This window comes from Gavialis gangeticus, unplaced genomic scaffold, assembly GCF_001723915.1.
Source record: "Gavialis gangeticus isolate Ggan-Ray unplaced genomic scaffold, GavGan_comp1, whole genome shotgun sequence".
In the NCBI taxonomy this organism is placed as follows: domain Eukaryota; kingdom Metazoa; phylum Chordata; order Crocodylia; family Gavialidae; genus Gavialis; species Gavialis gangeticus.
The window spans coordinates 175,301,802-175,322,009 of record NW_017729022.1 but is presented as its reverse complement, the minus strand read 5'-3'; the positions used below and the strand labels follow the sequence as shown (position 1 = coordinate 175,322,009).

General features: G+C 40.8%; 1 protein-coding gene across 5 annotated transcripts in view; it reads left to right on the top strand.

The window, feature by feature from the left end:
• The window catches only part of CDC42BPA (CDC42 binding protein kinase alpha), a 457,009-nt gene that overhangs the window by 314,333 nt on the left and 122,468 nt on the right, over positions 1–20,208 (top strand). For all 5 annotated transcript variants that reach the window (XM_019516554.1, XM_019516553.1, XM_019516552.1 and 2 more), the window contains exons 6-11: positions 32–125; positions 1,858–2,058; positions 2,669–2,917; positions 8,299–8,378; positions 12,519–12,685; positions 13,754–13,876. In XM_019516554.1, coding sequence (XP_019372099.1) covers positions 32–125; positions 1,858–2,058; positions 2,669–2,917; positions 8,299–8,378; positions 12,519–12,685; positions 13,754–13,876 — 914 coding nt within the window. The remainder of the gene's footprint in view (positions 1–31; positions 126–1,857; positions 2,059–2,668; positions 2,918–8,298; positions 8,379–12,518; positions 12,686–13,753; positions 13,877–20,208) is intronic.

Here is a 20,208-nt window from a genome sequence, read left to right as displayed (position 1 = left end):
AAGCTGATCCTTAAATGTGTTTTGTTTGCAGGGATATTAAACCAGATAACATTTTGATGGATATGAATGGACATATTCGGCTAGCAGATTTTGGTTCTTGTCTGAAACTCATGGAAGATGGAACGGTAAATTAGAAAGAATGGCACAGTTATAATAGTCTTTCAATCATCTTTCTCTTCTGTCCTCTGTTTGGTACTGAAATTTTGGCTCATAAAGCAATAATCCTATCTGTGAAGGCAAATGTCATTTTAAAATACAATTACAAAATATTAAATATTATTTGAACTTATTTTGTGTTAAATATATTTTAGTGCATTTAATTAAAGTGGTTAATCAATGCAGTTTGCATAATCAAAATTGAATACATAACCATTGGAAAGATGCAAGACATCCAGTTTTGAGCCATGTACTATTGTAAGTGCTCATGTAAAGCCCTCATTGATGTCAGTGTACTCAGAAGCAGGATGAAGAGTACTTGATATTGCATCACCCCAGTGGAGCACTTTTTTTTTTAACTTCTGATACAGGAGATTAAAAGGGAGTTCCAGTATGTAATAATTATGCCTTGAATTTCTACAAGGTATTTGCATTAATACTGTATTTACCCAAGTCCAAGATGACTTTGAATTTTAGATGACACACAAAAAGTAGATTCTAGACATGGAAAATATATAAATTTGTTACAGTTTTCTATGTCTAGAATCTAATTTTTGCAGGGTCGTCTTAAATTCGTCCCACCGTGGTAGCAGGGCACACAGCACCAGGAAGGATAGGAGGGTGTCAAGTAGCCTGACCTTTGTCACCCCTCCCCCCCACTGCCTGCCCCTCCAGTTGCACCCCTAGTGCTTACCTCCACACCCTGCCTGGCCCCCCCTGTCACTTGCCCCCCTTCCACCTGCCCCCCACACCACCTCCCTTCCCTCCTGCTTCCTGTTTGGGCTCCCTCTACTGCCTGCCTTCTGCCCCCTTCTGGCTACCGTAGAGCTAGCGCCAGAGCAGCAGCCAATAACAGCTGTTGCATGACCGGGTTGGGGCCAGAGGCAGCACATGCTTCCTGGAGTGGGGCACCAGCCAGAGCTTCGAGTGGAAGGTAAGTGGTGGAAGAGAGAGAAAGGAGAAGGGGCACAGGAGACAGAAAAGGCACGGGGAAGGAGAGGCAGGTGGTGGTGAAGGTCCTTTCCCCCTGCTTGTACTCAAGTCTAAGACAAGAGGCTTTTTTCCCCAGGTTAACTGAGGTGAAACCTGCTCTTAGATTTATGTAAATATGATATATGTGATTAGCAATGAGATGATTGCTTTATAATAACTGCAAGCCCCAAAACTGCCTTATTTGGAATTAATCACATTTCAGAGCAAAACTAAATTATTGGATTAGCCTACCTTTTTTTTTCAGAACGTTTGAAATATTGAAGTGCTTGGGACACATTTAGTTTATTTCATGAACAACTGTTTAGAAAACCTTTCTTTGTTAGATTTCACTGTTACAATTTGAACACTAAACTGAACTTACATAGAGAGACACATGATCCTATTCACAGAGCACTGTCTCTAAGGTCATAGGCAGGTATCACAATTGTAGCAACATTAAAGGATACCGGTATAGGCTTTTTGGTTGCAACTGTTACGTCTAAATAATTCTGTAGTGATACAGATACAGTAAAACCATTGTGATGTTTATCCTGTTGAGCTCACTTACATCTCTACAAGTTCATGCAGACATAACAGTTAGATCATAGGAGCTGACGTATATTCCTGCGCTGCAGATCCCCATGCCCTTTTGAAGCAGGCAAAAAGTATGTTTATCCATACCCTAATAGTGAAAACTATTGTTAATAATGGAAATACTAACTCTCACAGGTCCAATCTTCAGTGGCAGTTGGAACCCCAGACTATATCTCTCCAGAAATTCTGCAGGCCATGGAAGATGGAAAAGGGAAGTATGGACCTGAATGTGACTGGTGGTCCCTAGGCGTTTGCATGTATGAAATGCTTTATGGAGAAACTCCATTTTATGCAGAGTCCTTGGTGGAGACCTATGGGAAAATAATGAACCACAAAGTTAGTGCTTGTTTTCTCTCTCTTTCTCTCCCCTTTCCAATTAAACAATTTTTAATGAGTAAAAAGAATTATCTTAAGTTTATTTAAAAAGAGAATTGTTTTGTAATAATTGTGCTCATGTTCATAAATCCTGAGTATAAATGTGATCTCCATACCTTACAGTTTCTGGTAATGAATTTCAGCTGGTTTTATTTTTGGATAAAGTAGTTCAAACTAAAAATCTGGACATATAAGAGCACTCCTTAATTCACTGCAAGGACTAAGGTTTGGCTATGTTACATCACTTCTTTTGCTCCAGTTCTTTCTTGTGGATCCATTTGTTGGCTTAAAGAAGGGGTTTTTAAACTTTCTTCCACCTGGAAGTAAAGATATAATCCAAAAATGTACATGAGACTCTAAATAAACAAAAAGCAGAGGACAGTTATAACATTTTCAGTATTTTTGGTCATCTGGGTAAGTCTTTTTCCTAGAAACTTTATTATGTTCATTTAACCATAAGAGCCTGGGTATTTACAAAGCTCTATTTCTTTACAGAAATGTTCACTAAGGAACCTGACTTTTCTGGCTTTTTCTTGATAATAAACTATCCTTCCATGTTTTATTCTTCAAGGAGAGATTTCAGTTTCCTGCACAAGTAACAGATGTCTCAGAAAATGCAAAGGACCTCATCCGAAGGCTCATTTGCAGTAGGGAGCATCGACTTGGGCAAAATGGGATTGAAGACTTTAAGAACCATCCATTTTTTGCCGGGATTGACTGGGATAACATTCGGAACTGTGAAGCACCTTACATCCCTGAAGTCAGCAGCCCAACTGATACATCCAACTTTGATGTGGATGATGATTGCTTAAAAAACTCTGTAAGTATATGAATGATAAATCTTTTTTCCTTCGATTCCTCATTTCCTTTATGCTCATTCAAAAATTGACATTTTAATTCCAGATTACTTTAGTCATGCTGCAATATACTCTCTAATACCATTAGTAGGTAGGCATCTCTGTTTTTCCAAAGAATGAAAAACTGTTGATTATTTGGAGCCTGATCTTGCAAAGACTTAATAATATGAATTTGGCTTGGGTTCTAGAGAATGCTCAGCAAATCCTCATGTGAGGCAAATTACAAATATAGTTTACTGTTTGCAGGAACAGGCCCTTAAAATCCATACAGGAGAAATAATGGCTGTATAAGTGCAGCACCCTATAGACAGAAAGTGGTATGCCACATAAAAACTGTTGCTGGGGGAACGCCACTGATGTTTATATGCAGGGTTGCATGACTTTCCCCATTATTGCCCTCTATTCATAATTGTTTAAAATTTTGCCAGTCTGTAAACCTTATGACTGAAATTTTTTCTAGGTGTTTATTTGACTGAAATGTTTTCTAGGTGTTTATTTGAGTAGCTTTAATACTTCTATGGTTTTGAACAGGAATTTTGGAATGTAGGTAGGGGCTTAGGATTTCCTGGTAGCAAAAAAAAAAGTGTCTCAGAACACAGGAAAATAGTGTGCACTGGAACAGGTGAAGGCTTGGTCCTCCAGCAAGACATTTTGGCTGCCAGCCAGAGCATCTCTACTATTTCATTTGTGCCCCAGTGTGCCAGAAGCCAGGAGGAGCTGGGCAAGGGAAGTTTGCCCAAAGCAGGACAATGTGTTCCACAACAAAGTGCACATGCAAAGGCATGTGCTGAGGCACAAAGCGACACAAATTTGCACTGCTACTTTTTGGGCCGCTACAAACTCATGCCTTTGCATGTCTGCATATGGCCTGGGAGGTCAAAGATATGTACTTCCAAATTCAAACTGGATCGCACCATTATTGTTTAGACTTCATTTTCTAGATGCCTAACTTGAAACACCAGGGGTCTGATTTTTCAGAATTGCTGAGCCTGTACAGCAACTTTTGAAACCAGTAGGATCAGTGCATTCTCAGGACCTCTGAAAAACTTGGCTCCACGCACCCAAAGTAAGTGGACACTTTACACTTTTGTTGCAAATATTGGCCTTTGCATCACAATTTCCCATCTGCAAACTGGGGGCGCTAATACCTCCTGCCTCACAGCGGTGTTGTGAGAAAATGAATTAACAGCTGTGAGTTGTTCAGATACCATTAGTTACCATACTTGTTCAGAGACCATAGTAAGCACCACAGAAAAGTTTATGAAGGGGTTTTTTGTTTGTTTGTTTTTATTTACTCCATGCAGGATTTAAATAAATGAGGTTTGGGACTTCCCTTAGTGCTGAGGATTAAAGAAAATACTGAATAGTTATGTCATTGAATGATACGGGTCCTGTTTGCACACTAAATGAGGCAGGTTTCCTGTGTCAAAAACCATAAATGATTATCTACAGTAGAACACCAAGCCACCACTCTAATTGTAACTGATCCCTGTGTGGTTATGACAACCCGATCCATCTGTAACAGGATAAAGTACCTGTTACCCTCTGCCTGCTCCTATAGTGGCACAAGTGTAGCAAAACTGTTGCAACTTAAAGCCTGCTTTACTGAGGTTTAATTTTAAAGTGATTTTGCTGGTTTGTATTGCTAAGGCAGCAGTTCTCAAACTTTTTAGACTTGAGGCACCCTGTGTTCAGCTCCGGGAACCCCTCAGAAAATGCTGGCTCTTACTTTTCACTCATTTTTTGACTACAGAGAAGTAATTTGAGTAATTCTTGTATTGCAAAAAACTCAGGAAATCCACCACAGGTCAGAATGTTTTCAACATTATGAATTCCTATTTGATGTCTCTGGGTTTATCTTGTGAACCTTGTTTGCATGCCTACCAGTGCTAATATTGTGTGGCTCCCTCTGGCACCCTTAAAAGGATCTCACAGCACCCCCGTTGAGAATCGCTGTGCAAGGGAGTATGCAGCGGTAACATTTGGAGGGCAACAGCTCTCCTGAGTGGCAACTGCCCCTCTCCTGTTGAAAAGGGTAAATTACTTCTGTCCATAGTGACTGTGGGTGGTTTGTTGGATATGTAGTTGATTGGAGGATGGCGGTTCTTCATGTAATTGTATTTAAAGGTTATCTACTACTGCATAACCATTATAGTACAAAATAAAGGCAACCTTCATTCTAGTATTTCCCAGCTAACTTTACATACAGGCGTAGTGACAATATTTTAATATAGCTGTTTTGTGTGCAATAGATTAATTAAACATATAGGATTGCTGATTCAATTATAGGTTGATTTCACACACATTTCAGCACAACAGTCAGCAAAGAATCAAAAATCTTGAAGAATTATTAAAACTGGATTTGTTACTTTGTAGCTACATATCTGTAGATAGGTATCCTTTCACCTTTATGTAATTTTTTACTTTAGAGTGTTTTTGATGGCTTACTTTAACTGCTGTTTCCCTCTTTCCCTTCCCCACCCCCAGCTCAGTCTCTGGTTTGAAACAGTATCATGTTTAAATTTCTGTTTTGTTTGAGGAAGTAGAAACAAATAAAGTCACCATTCATGCAATGCGATCCGTTAGTGTGGATCCCTGCACTCCTGTGGAGACCCAGTGACCTGAGTGGGACTCTACAGGAGTCCGTGCTGATGTATCTCAGTGCAGGACCTGGGGGCAATGCCTGAAGTGTTTGACTCTGGGAAAATGGGATAATTCTGCTTAGATTTTTTTTATACTAAATTCACATTGTTTTTAAAAGGGATGACTATGAGATTGCAATAACAATAATATTAATGTGATACTGAAGAAATTCTGAACAGTGTGCTTAATACTTTAGATCCAGGATGGCTGCGGGGGGTGGGGCACGGATGCCACAAGTGGCATGGGCAACCTCTGTGTGTGGCACACAACAGATTAGGGAGGGGAGGGACAGCACAGTGACAGATAGGGCAGGGAGTAGAAACAGAGCATCAGATTCAGCAGGGAGTAGAAAGCTGAGCAGCACATCAGACAGTGAGTACAGAGCAGAAACCTGATTAGCAGATTGGGCAGGGGAAGAGGTCTCTAGTGGCAGTTGGGGAAGGTGTGGGGCTAATATGTGGCACACCTGCCAAAAAGGCTGCCCCACTTCTCTCCCCACTCCCCCACCCCCGCTTTAGATAATTAAGTATAAAAGGATTTTTTTTAATCCGAACTATTTTCAGCTATTTTACATAGTTTGTTTTCACTGACGTTTTGCATGGCATTTCATCAGTGTGAGTACCTTAGTACCTCAGTATTAAGCCCAGTACCTCCCTGCTGTTGTGAAATTGGATATTTCTATTGTATATTGCTTCCCAGCATCAGGTGAGAACTGTCAAGAGTTAGTATGTATGATGCATGGAACTGAGTATTTGCAACCCTTGTGTTGGGTTATACAGGTAACTCCTGCTGTGTTATAGGTGCTTGGCAATCCCATGTTTCAGGATTTTTAATTGTCCCCTCTAAGAACCAGGAAGAAATTCCCCTGGTCCTCCACAAATGCTACTGGTTTAGGTGGTTCTTTTACTGGGGGAGGTGGGGGGAAAAAGAGGAAGAGGGGAGCTGGTATTCCTTTGAAGCACTGGACATTGGCTACAGCCAAGGCGGGCGGCAAGGGATAGTCCTGGCCTTCACTGGTGCTGCTGGCAGTTCTTAGAAAACAGAGGCTCTTGGATGGAGGCTCCTGCTTTTTTTCCTCAGGGTCATACCAATTGCTAAATTTGGGGTCAAGAAGGAATTTTTTTCCCTAGGTCAGATTGGCAAGGACTGTGAGAGGAGGTTTACCTTCCTCTAGCATGGGACATGGTCCTCTTCCTAGTATCCTCTTGAGTATGTATTAACCAGATATTCTTTATCATTGCAATGGCAGGGCATTAGCAAAGGACAATCAGGCCCCTTCCAGTCCTATGTTCTTAGTTGTTCCTATGGAGAAGTTCTGTGCTAGTAAATAGAGACTATTCAGATTTAAACATTATGAAATTTAGAAATGCCCAGTGACATCAGAATTTCAATTTTCCAAGTATCTGATGTGCTCCCTGGTCATTTACCAAACTTGTCTTTGCCTGCCTAAAGATTGTCTCCAGTTAAACATTGCTTTTCTAAATTTTGATAGTCAATTTAATTTGGAAGAATGTCATTTTTGATCATCTAATGTCATTTTCACAGTTTGTTTATTATCTGAGTATAAATATTTCCAAGTGAGAATGTGAAAGGATGAGATGGAATGCAAGGATTCAAACACTTTCTTGATTCCTTGCTTTGGTTCTTGCCTCAGTTTAGAATCTTGCCTCTTTTGTTCATTCAGAGAAAGTTCAATTTATTACCTGTTCTTAAATTTCAGGCTATTTTAGCACTTTCAATGCAGCGTTTTTCTTAATTAGCTTTTCTGGTCTGAAATGATGCAACTGCATAAAAAGCAGCTAGAAGGAATCTAGAGTACATGTGCATAAATCTTCTTGAAGAGGCTATCAACAGATGCCAAAAAATTTAGCCTACATGCTACTCTCCATCTACTTGGGTCAGTGTTCAAGTCTTGAACTTTAGTTGTGCTTTCCAGCTTGGCAGGAAATATGAGTCCTGTAAAGGAGGGTGCCTCAGTCCTCCTGTGTCATTCTTACTAGCAAGTTCTCTGCGTGTCATTCTCACTACAGAGTCACCAGAAGAGATGGGCTCACACACTCCACAGGGAGGAAAGCATTTTGACTCAAGAGTTGCAGGAATTAAAGGAGAGATGCAAGATGTTTCTTTTTGCACTAAGATAAACTTGGAAGTTGTTTGGGGAAAAAGAGGAGGAGTCAGCTTTTAATTTTCATAATTATTTGATATTGTTGGAATGGTGTTGTAGGCATGACAGTCCAGTAAATATGCAAGAGGCAAGGACTTCTTGGAGTGGTATCTTTTATTGAACCAGCTCCATAGTTGAAAGAGATCTTAGACAAGCTTTAGGTTACAGGGTAGCCTGAGGTGACCTGAGGAAGTGTGTGTGATGCCAAAAAACTTATCTTAAGATCTCCCAAATATGCAGTTGGTCCAGTCAAAGAAATTACCCACACAAAATCCTTGCCTCTTGCATAATAACCTACTACTTTTAATTATATATATTTTGATTTAAAAGAATCTCTTTTCTGACGAGTTCTTTTATCTTTTTTAATTTAAAGCCAAATTTGCAGGCTGCTGTTTCATATGTAGACTTTAGATAAAGATCATTATGGATTTGGTTAATAAAATGGAAGTATTCATCTTTAATGACTGATTAAAATCCAGTAATACGTTTCCAAAACGAGTAGAATCTAACTTAGCTAAGTCTTCCTTTATCTTCTAGGAAACGATGCCTCCTCCATCACACACTGCATTTTCTGGTCATCATTTACCTTTTGTGGGTTTCACTTATACAAGTAGCTGGTAAGTAGGAGTTCTTCAATTATCGAAGTAAGGCACATATATGTATCTAATACTCTTCTATCGATTGTGTGCCACAAGTATAGACAAACTATAGAAAAAAAAGGGAAAACCAACTGTACTCAGCTTTTGGGGAAATTGGTTTATGAAGCACATTATTTCTTATGTGTTTGGTGTTCTTTAGGAAGCAGCTAAAATCAGCCCCTGCCCCAAGGATCCAACTGTTAAAGGCAGGGGGGTTGTCAGTCGGAGGTGCGCGTGCCCCCAGGGGTACTTGAGAAGGCCCTATGGGGTACATACAGGCAGGTGGGGACAGAGCACTGCCAAGCACCATCCCATACTGCTGCACAGGTGCCAGCCAGATGCGGGGGGCAGGGGAAGTTTGCACGCAGCAGCTGCCGCTGCTCCATGTTCAGCTGCGCACCACCCCTCCTCCCACCCCCCACATTTGGCTGCCAACACTGATCCAAGAAGGTTGAAAACCTTTGGTCTAGGGTACAATTTACTCCTCTGCACAGAACCAGCATAAAACTTGTATCCCAGTTAAGTCTTATTTTGAGACCCTGTGCTAGCTCTTGGCCAATAAATGAATTTTATTTTAAAAGACACAAATAAAATAAGGTTTATTGGGAGACCCAGAGAATTGAAAAAAATATTCTAAGTTATTTTTCCTACATGGTTTCATACCTCTTAAATATTAATAGGATGGAGAAGCCATTCAACTTATTTGGGCTGAAGTTTGTATTTTCCCTACAAGAAATGAGTCCTTGGAAGGAGATTGAACATGGAGATTTTCAGGGCTTAATTCACTGCTAGTATATGATACTAGCTACTGCTGAGCTGAGCATGGCAATTAATTCATGCAAGTTGTAGGTTTACCAGCAGTCGGCATTTACCTACAAAGACAATCTGAAAGTGCAGAAAAGTCAAGGCCGTGACTCTGCAAACATGATTGTGCTGAATGTTGATTGCATGAGAAATCCAGTTGGCTTCAAAGGAACTACCCACAAGTGTAAATTTGAGGTGTTACATAGATGTTTACAGAATCAGAATTCTTGTATTTCTTTCATATAGTTCTCCTTCAAGTGCTGTTTCATATGCATATTTCCACTAGGCCTGTGCGAAGCGTCAAGTATTCACTTCGGATTTGGATTTGGCCAGTTTGAAGGGACAGTGATTCTATTAGGTGATTTGAATCACTGTCCCAATTTGATTTGGCTGAATCAGATCTGAAAATTAAGCCATAGACTAAACGGGCAGCAATCCATACCATGCATGGTGAGGACTGCTGCTTGTTTAGTGTATGGCCGAATCTCCAAAGCAGCACCGAATCTTTTCTGAATCAATTCGGAGACTTCTGATTCGATTCAGACCTTTTAACTCATCTACTGATTCAGTTCGGATTTGGAGATTTAATCGCCAAATGAGGCTGAATCTCCTCTGACTCGAATCAGCTACCAAAGCTTCCACAGCCCTAATTTCCACAGTGGGCACAAATACTCCTTAAGATTTTGAATTTAGAGGCTTTTGCCATAACAGAAGCCATATTACGCATACACATCCTGCATCTCCTTGTGCTCCACACCAAGGGCATGAATGGCAGTGTGCACTTCCTACTACACTTTTTCTCTCAATTGCCTTGGTTTGAGATACCTCTGTATCTCCCTCTGAAACCCCTTATGCTCTCATTTTTATCTTACTTTTGTATCCACCTCAAGATTTAATTTCTTCCTTGCTTTATAGTTTGGTTGTATTCCTTAGGTCTCTGTTGTCCTTTTCAGTAAGACCTTAGGTCTTCCTGCCTGTGCCATTTGACACTTTAACCATAGATACGTAAGGGTGGAAAGGACCTCAAGAGATTATCTAGTTCAATCTGGGATTGAACCTGCAACCTTGGTGTTATTAGTACCAGGCTCTAACCAGCTGAGCTAACCTCTGTAATTCATTCTCTTCTTCCCATCAACGCTGTTTTGTAATTCTTTTTCTCCCAGAATTTTTTTCTTTCTTGCCAAAAATCATGTATTCCCTAGATATCCAGGATTTAAACTCTGTCCACACTGCAGTGCTGCAGATCTGCATGTTAAGAATCTCTATGGTTCAGCTGACCCTTGCATCCCTAGAAAGTGCTCCATTTGGAAATCTTTCACTTGCCACTGTAAGAAGGAGCACAAGACCAGGCTTCATTCTGGGTAAGTCCACAGTGTTGGCTAGCGATCCAGATCACACAAATCTGGTGGGTACAGACTCTTTAAGGTTGCCACTTCCCTGTCAATGAGACAGTCTTCCTTTTCCACACCTGAAAAGCCTCTTTTGTGTGCAGACCTACGTATTGCTCCAGAAGGAGGTATCTGTCCCATGGCTCTTGAATAGACCATCATCTTTTCATACCTCCCATTCCAAGATTTAATGGCCCTGTATGGATCCTAATGAAATTCAACATCGTTCTGGCATTGATACTTTGATACAGCATTACAATTCCATAGAAATCACTCCAGCTGTACCAAGAAAACACGGACAGGTGGCCACTGCCCATTCATGGCAGATCTATTGCTTTGGTTCCAACATTGTGAAACTCCATTTCACACTTATCATGACTTAGCCTCAATCACTTCAAGCTTCCTATCTTATCCAGCAGTATTGACATCTTCACCGCCTCTACTTCATGTCTCCACACAACTTGGCAGCCAGAGCCAGAATCTCCTCTGTTCTCCATTCATCCACTGGCTGTGGTCCCATTTAGGGAACTGTCCCAGTTTTGGGTCCTTCATTTCTTCGTTGGATTCTTATTTCAATTCCAGAGACAATCAGGATTCCACCCACTCAAGCTGTATAAAAATATGGTACTCTTTTGAAAGGATATCCTGGTTTCTAGCCACCTGCTTTAAGAATATTTCCTGCCCTTCCATTTGTGACTCTTCTAGCCTTGGGCTTCTCATCAGAAAGTGACACAACCCCATTCTCCTCTTCCTCCCCTAATGCAGCTGTCATTCAGCACCTTAGATGGACAACTTCAGAGGTGTTTGTGACCATTATGAGATATATTTCCCAAGTGCTGCAAATCTCTTTGGAGGAGTTTTCTCTCAGACTGGTAGAAATGTTGCAACAATCTTTCTGAGTTAATGAGGCCTTTAAAGACCCTACAAAGATCTTTTCACAGCCATTTGAGAGTTGGGGCATCGCTACATTTGACTGATACAAACAGTTTTGTCTTTCTTATTGTCACAGGACAAAGCTTTCATGTCCTTGACTGAAAGATCCAAAGGTACAGCAGTTTCAGCCTAGAGGCTGTCCAGTTGACACTGCTTTCTGAGGCCTCTAAAGTAGATCTGCCAACAGTAATCATGGACAGCACTCATTCTACCTGAGCACTAGCTACTTCAGTGTATTCTACAAGAAAATCTCTGTACCTGACATCTACAAGGCAGACACCTGAAACTCCTAAATACACCTTTACAAAGCACCATGCTATTGCAAAAGCCTGAACTGAATGTTGCTGCATTTGGTAAAGCAGCCCTAGGCAATGTTCGCCTAGGATTTGAAGTCAGTCTTGAGGGGCTCTAATATGCTTACTGCTAGGTCAAGAGCCTCCAAGATCAAGTGCGTGAAGCAAAAATATCTGGAAATGCATCAATTACAAATCCTGACGTTTCTAAGTATAATATAATGATGAACACACATTACATATGAAAAATTAATATAGACATCCAGTAGAAGTTGGATGTTGAAGCTAAAACCAAAACACAGACACACTTTTGTTTATTACTAATACTAAAAAATTGATATTGTGCTTCTGCCCTTCAAAGTAATATTTGGCAAATATTGTCTAAAATTAATTCACTCAGATTTGTTAACATTATTTTAGAGCTTATGATTGTTAACGCTTCAGAACATGATTGTGGTTTTAATGACAAATTTTAGACAATCTTTAGTACTTATCATTAATGAAGAATTTTTTACTTGTATGTAAATTAAAAATTATATTTAGAAGATCTGTTGTATTGCTTTACTATTTAAGTTGCTACAGTAACCATTGTGAGAGTTTATTTTTACAGTAATTAACATTTAAAACAATTGTTTACCAGTCTAGTCAATTGTTTTTTAATTTTTCTACTTTTTTACTTGTATTAAAAAAATATTTTTCAGTGTGCTCTCAGACCGCAGTTGTCTAAGACTTTCAGCTGGACCACCCTCTATGGATCTTGATGCCAATATTCAGAGGACCTTGGAGGACAGCCTAGCAACAGAAGCCTATGAGAGGAGAATAAGGCGACTAGAACAAGAAAAACTTGAACTTAGTAGAAAACTACAAGGTAAAGAAATTAAAAGAATTATTTTATTACTTTTTAGATGGATGAGAGTGCAGTTTTGTGAATTGTGTTTAATACTATAGGGAAAAAATAATAATATATTCCCTGAAATGTTTCATATTGGAAATTTATTGGAAACATAATCCACTTTATGATGTCTATTGATAAATGAAATATTTTATTTTTATTCTCCATTGTCCCCCTTATGCCACTTATTAAAAGGGGCTGTATTTGCCAAAGCAATGATATTATATTGAGTGTAAAGACTACAGTTGTAAAATATGGGGGGGGGGGAAATATAGATTTGTACATTTGGCTCCTGCTGAATAAGTGTTCACACTTAGCAAGTGGACATTGTAGGATTCAATTTCAATCCTAGAAAAACTTTGTGCACATTATTATCTTTGTATGAGGGTAATGATAGTGTTGGATTGAAATCGTAGCCATGACTGTCTGGGAATTATCTGAGGCCAGGATTGTTGCGGGTTATATCTTTTATTGGACTAACTGCATGGTTGGGATAAATTTAGACAAGCTTTCAAATGCAAGGCAGTCTTCATCAGAGCTGAGCACACTGAGGTTTTATGAAAGTAATCTCTTTTATGTCAGGGGGCTACTCACAGTATTGGGCCATATCAAAGTTTATGAACAACTGGAGAAAGCTGTTAAACCAAAATTACCAAAGAACCCTACAAACCAGTGCTCATTGGTGTGAACACAAGATACAGAATATTGCTCTTTCTTCTTTTGGAAAAGTGAAGCTCTTATTTTTTTTTTTCTTCTTAAGATCTTTTCAGGCTTTCAAATATATGGATTGTTTGGATTTTCTGAAGGAACCCTTGTTTCTTTATTTTTGTTCTGGTTTCCTGCTTGCATATGCTTACACAGACACATTTTGTAGCCACAACTCAGGCAGCAGTGTTGAATATCTTGACTCCCAATGTGTTTGCTTAATGTGTCTCAGTAGACACAGTTCTCTGCAACTCTTCACTTATCAATAGTATCACTTCATGACTCCTTAAGCTGTCAGAAAATTGTATATTATCTCATGGTCTTGTTGTTTGTTCTTAGAGTCAACACAGACAGTCCAGGCTCTACAGTATTCAACTGTGGATGGTCCAATAACAGCAAGCAAAGATCTAGAAATTAAAAGCTTAAAAGAAGAAATTGAAAAGCTAAGAAAGCAGGTAACAGGTAAGTCTTAGGTATTTATGTTAAAATTGTCAGTGGAGAAGATACATAATGTAGAAGTGATGAATCTCAAGGCACAGTTGATTTTCTTTATAGATAAAAATGTTCTATTTCATTGTAGTACTGACTTCCCAAGAGTTTTTCAACCTTCTTTTCATGCCCATTATAATCTCCTATGTCTCTTTACTGGACGTTGTGCAAGCGCCTTCCACTCGAGCCTTGCTGTGGCTTCTTCGGGACAAATGGGCCAGTCACCAGGTGACTTTGGGGTGATGCACCAGGAGCCTCGCCTGCCACGTCTTTTATTAGTTTATTTCAGTTGGGAGGACAATGTTCTGGTCCAGCCTCCCCTGATGCTTCCCCCGGGTGACTCCCTTTGCGGCTCTTTCGTGGGGCTCCACCTCCCCTACACCCCGCCTACTGCCAACCGTGATGGAACCATTCGTCATTGAGGATGGTGTTCCAGGTTTTTGCCACGCTCAAGTCCACCAGGTCTGATGGCTATAGTGACACTCCCTTTCCTCATGGGCGTCTCTGGTGGCCCTCTTTCTTCATCTATGTAGCGTCCGTGCTTGGCACCGCCCTGTTCTCTGGTGCCTTGCTCCTCTTCTGGGGTTGGATTTGGTTGTCTGTCAGCTGCGGCTGACCTGCTGTGCTTCTGCATTCTACCAGGCTCCAGTCTTTGTCAGAGCTCGAGGCTGACCACAGTGGCTCCATGGACGGTGCCTCTGATTTAGGCTGCCTATGAAGTCCTGGGGCGACCCCTTCCTGGGGTGCCCACCAGGGCATCCCTTGTGGATTTCCTGTGGGCTCTCGCCCTCCCTGCTGCGCTGGGGGCTCCATTTCCAGTCCCCCAGGTTGGTGTTCTGCCGGGCTTTTTAGCCCAGTTCCAGGCATCCAGCTGGCCAATCAGCCCCAGCATGCCTGTACAAAGCACATCCAAGCTGACGCAGGAGCCATTCCTGGCTCCCTCTGGCTGGTCTGCTTTTTTTCTCTTTGAACTGTATCACTTTTGCTGGCTTCGCTCCTCCGGGCAGCATTCCACCACCTCCCAGCTTCACAAGGTAAACCTTTTTCACACCCATCTTCAATGCATTGTTCAGCAGCTACTACTGAAGAAATTGTTTCCTTTCTTTTAAATTCTGTCTACCAGCTTGTACACACTTGTTGCTAAGACCCTGATTTTCCTTATGCCTGGTTTATAGGGTTCTGCAAAGCAGGCCCTATTCAATTCAGATTCAGCCCAAATTGGGGACAGTGATTTGATTCTTTGATTCAGATCACTGTCCCTGATTCGATATGGCCGAATCCAAATCTGAAGATTCAATGCTGATTCAGAGAATCAGCAATTTGGACATACACGCAGCTTTAAATATTTTTTCTACATACCTCGAGGTACTAGCATGATGTTGGGGCAGATGAAGCATCCCACAGGAGCACAGAAGGGGCCCCAGTGTGCTCAGCAGTGAACCCAGAAGTGGACTGGAAGTACTTCTGGTCAACTGCTGGCTTGGTGACTGGCCACAGGGGGACCCCAGGTGGGCTCCCCAAACCCAAGAGATACTAGTCACTGAGCTGGGGGCTTGCGAGGGGGGCTCCCCACGCGCTCTCCAGTGGACCCAGAAGTGGACCGGAAGTCCTCTGATTTGATTCAGATTCAGAGATTCAACCATCAAATTGGGCCAAATCTCTGCCGAATTGAATCAGGGACCAAAGCTTTGCACAACCCTACTGGTTTATGCTGGGGCAGCTGTATTAACTTAAATGGATTTGTTTCTAATTTGTGCCAATGTGAATGAAGCCCTAAATGAGATTCCATGAGAACACTAGTTTTTTACATGTTACTAATGTTTCCCACCAGTATTCTTCAGAAGCAAATTAAAGCTTTCACTTGGTTTAATTGGTGTAGATAATAACAAAATAGTGCTCGATTTATTTATTTATTTTTGTGCAGAGTCACAGGCACACAGACATGTGTAGGCAATGGCACATCTAACCATGCATGCCTGTTCCATGCTGCATTAACGTATGCAGAGAATAAAGTGAGTTTTGTAACTTTTTACTTTCACAACCTTGCTTATGTTCATAAGCACAAGTAGGCTGATTTTAATTTTGGCCTCCCAGCCTTAAAATGTTTTAAAAATTACAAGTGAGCCTAATTTATACTGAGATTTAAGAAAAAGGCATCCTTTCACCCTTCCTATAGAGTTATTGGGTGCTGTAGCTGCTTGTACTGTGTTCCTGAATTAGTTAAATTTGGATATTGAGATTTCAGACAGCATCAACTGTGATCATAATTCTGATTATAGTCATACTTATTTGCATTAGTATATGTTTAGAATCAAGTGTGTCAGCCAGTGTGCAATTTCATAGTTTTCTTTGCCACTTGAAAGTGCATCCAGCAGTTTGGCTGCAGCAGTGGAATAAAACTAAAAGATAAGATTCTTTTTTAAAAAATCTGAAATAGAATTTTCCTAACATGCAGATATTTTCTGAGAGTTTAGTTGTACAGAAATGCTTTTTTCTGGCCAAAACAAGTGGAGACAGAAGAATGAATCAAATAATTATGACAACTGGATCCTATTGTGGGAGCAGGGGGAGGTAAAAGTGTCATATGATTATTTGTGTAAAGCACATATCCATGTTTTAGGGATTAGGCATAATTTATGAAGAGTGTTCTGTTCTATGGAAAACACCACCTATTCCAAGAAGTGAGCCCAAGCTAAATTCTGGAATCCAGCTCCATCTTCAGATTCAAGATTTTGTGATGGAGATCTTGTATCTGATGAATGGATACACTTTTTGTTGCCATTGGAGGTTCATCAGCAGTGACAATGAGACATTATAATGACATTTCTGTGTCAGCAACTGAAAACAAAACAACGCTTTGAAACAGGTAACCTCCAACAAATTGTATTTCCCACTGCCTGTCTCTGCACCCCCCTCTGTCTAATCGGTAAGGAGGTAGTTTTAAATAAAACTGTGCACCAACATTCCCTAATCTGAGAAGTCAAGATTCAGTTTTGGATCCAACATTTTGGATACAAAATTGTTGGATCAGTTTTGTCTTAATTTTTTATTTTGATATTACTTTTTCAATCCTAATTTTGATATCACATCTACAGTTCCGTAAAAAAAACATTAAATTATGTCACTGTCTACTTTATTCTAATTATAAGCTGACCCTTCATACAAGTCAACCTCACATTTTCAGTTTTGATTGCAAGAAAAAACAGGTTTTTACTGGATATGAAGTAGCAACTGCTCCTTAAAAAAAACTTTCCTCTGGAACAAAACACAAGGAGATCATTTTATACCATCTACCAGAACACCTAACATCACTGTGATTCTTATCTTCCCTGTGGTTTTCACAAATACAGCCTTGGCACCTTTTGAGTTCCCAGTAACTTGGACAACATTTTAAGTACCCCAGTGTCTTGCCTGCATTTCCAGTTTCCCAGTAATTTAATTGTGGGATTTTCTAATATGAATTTTGTCATTTAAAAACGATTAGTTCCACAAGGACCAATTGAATATCAGGTGTCACAATACAATTACAGCCTGACTGTCAGGAGCAGTTATCATAAGTCAGCCCTGCAAAGAAGTTGAGTATGATAGTTATGTTTCTTTTGGAGAACAAAAAGGTCAGCTTAACAATTAGAACAATTAATTAGTTTTTTGTAATTCTTTTTGCTGGTGTATAACAGTAAATAGTTAACAAATGACCTCTGCACATTGCTGTTTGCACCCTGTGATGCTGGTGTACAAACAAAACACAAGTGTGTTAGCATTGGCTTTATTAGAAATGCAGGAAAAACAATGGGCATTTACCAAATGCTTAAGAATTAAGGGCCAACAACCTAGCTATTGAGAAGGTACATAATCAGAAAACCAGTCAACTAAAATTGCCAGCCATCTAGTGGACAGAAGGATCAGAAAATCACTCAGATGTCTTAAAGGATGCTTGAAGGGGAGGAAGGTTGTACCTGTGTGATTTCATCCCCCTTTCCTGACTCTAAGGAAGTCTCTGTCAAAGAAGAACTCTGTATAGTTTGGATTCCACAAGTTTTTGCGATCCTGGTCAGGAATGAATTTTTCTGCATCATACTTTCTCTTAGGGAAAACAGTAAGAGTGCATTATATTTTAATGCACATGTTGATGCTGACTGAGTTGGTGTTAATTTATGCAGAGTCCCCAGCTTGTTCTGGTTTCTTTACTCCTTTGCAGATTCCAGCTTCTTAGCTGCACAGCTAGGGTTCTCAGTAACTGCTGCACTGTTGCCTTAGGTATTCCATCCTCTTGAGCTTCAGCCTATGAAACCTTGTACTATATATAAATATATATATATCTGCTTTGGTTAGTCTAAGGCCCCTGACAGATGTTACACTGAAGACATGATTAACTGCTTAATCATGTCTCAAGTACTGACCTATCATCCATTCAATCAGTCAATGTTGTCATAAAATGAAGAATAAGCCACAAAGTTATTACACAAAATATGTATAATAACTTTGTGGCTGGTTCTTATCATGCCTTTAATTGAACCTGTGGCCAGTTCCCAGACTCTAGAGCCTCTTTCAAGATTCCCCTGTGCACCAGAGTCTGGGAGGCCCCTCAGCTGCTCCGGGCTTCCAGCTGGGGACCAAACCCCTGTGAGTTCTCAGCTGGGGGGCACACCATGCATTCCCCCTACTAGGGGCGCCAGTCAGATGATTAGGGCCCCCAGCCAGGGGAGCACATGGGAACCCCATTAGCTTACTGGGGTTCACAGACCAGGAATACACCATGTTCTGCCAGAGATAGGAGCCCTGGTCAGATGATAATGATGCGCACCCCCAGCTATAAATCAAGCTTCCCTAAGGTTGCACTTGCACTGGCACTATGATGCAATAGGATCTGATGGCACAATCGCTCCTCCTGCCATGTCTGTGTGGCATGGCAGGAAACGTGATTGTTGAGATCCTGCATTAGATCCCATTATATCTTTTCTTTAACGTCTGGGGCCTAAAAGGTGCAAATCTACCCTGCCTTCCACCATTGTCTGCCTCAGACGTGACAGTTTTCAAGATTCTGCAAAACTCTTGGCCTCTTAGCATGTGAGTATCATTCTGAGGATGGCTTATGGTTGTCCATACCCTCTTGCACCTGTGATAACATACCCTCCAGTGAATACTGAATTTTCTATGGAATTTTAGTTCTCCTATGGATTTTTGTACTAGAGTGTCATGGACCTAAATCAGTTTATTCATGTGCTTTCTATATAGGGCCAATAAACAGTTGACTAGAAGAATGATCACTACAAGTAGTAGTTAATAGTATCCATTAATACTATGATTTTGCTGCAATACCATGATCCATTGATTTCATTAACTTATATCCAGAATGCACTCCTATATTGATTCAGGAAATTTAGAAAAAGTTCCTTAGCTGCTATAACCTCCAAGATCTTCCTATTTAACAAGACCAAAATAAATCGTAAGAAGATACATGACAAGTGAGAGTTGTGTACATTGCTTGTTGGGCAGACTGACAATAGGAGTCTGGGATTTCAATATCACAGATTTGTGAGTTGGATGGTAAAAGGTAGAAGGGAAATGTTTCCTTTTTTATCAGTCTGTGCTCTCCAATGTAATTAGCACACAAACAGAGGTCTGGACCTGAGAAAAGTAGGGATAGAAGGTCCTCACAAGGTCATGTAGTTCAGCCCCCTGCTCAAGGCAGAATCATCCTTGACTAAACTATCCAGGTAAGTGTCTGTTCAGCCAACTCTTGAAAATTTCTGGGGATGGAGATTATACAACTTCTCTAGGTAGCCTGTTCCAGTGCTTAACCAGGATTAAGGACAACAAAGAGTCCTTTTTCAAGTATATTGGGAGCAAGAAGAGGGCACACTTGAAGGGGGAGAGAGGCTGCAAATAGATTTAGACAGACTACAGAAGTGGGCAGACAAGAATAGGGTGGGGCTCAACGCAAACAAATGCAGGGTGCTGCACCTTGGGAGGAGGAATCCACAGCATGCATACAGGCTGGGGAGTTCCCTCCTTGAAAGCACAGAGGCGGAAAAGGATCTTGGAGTCATTATTGACTCCAAGATGAACATGAGCTGCCAATGCCAGACCGCAGCCAGCAAGGCCAGCCATACCTTGTCATGCATCCAAAGATGCATCTTAAGCTGGTCCAGAGAGGTGATACTCCCCCCTCTATGCAACTTCAGTCAGGCCGCAGTTGAAGTACTGCATCCAGTACTGGGCGCCACACTTCAAAAGGGATGTGGCCAGCCTGGAGAGGGTTCAGAGGAGGGCCACCGGCTTGGTGAGAGGGCAGCAGGACAGGC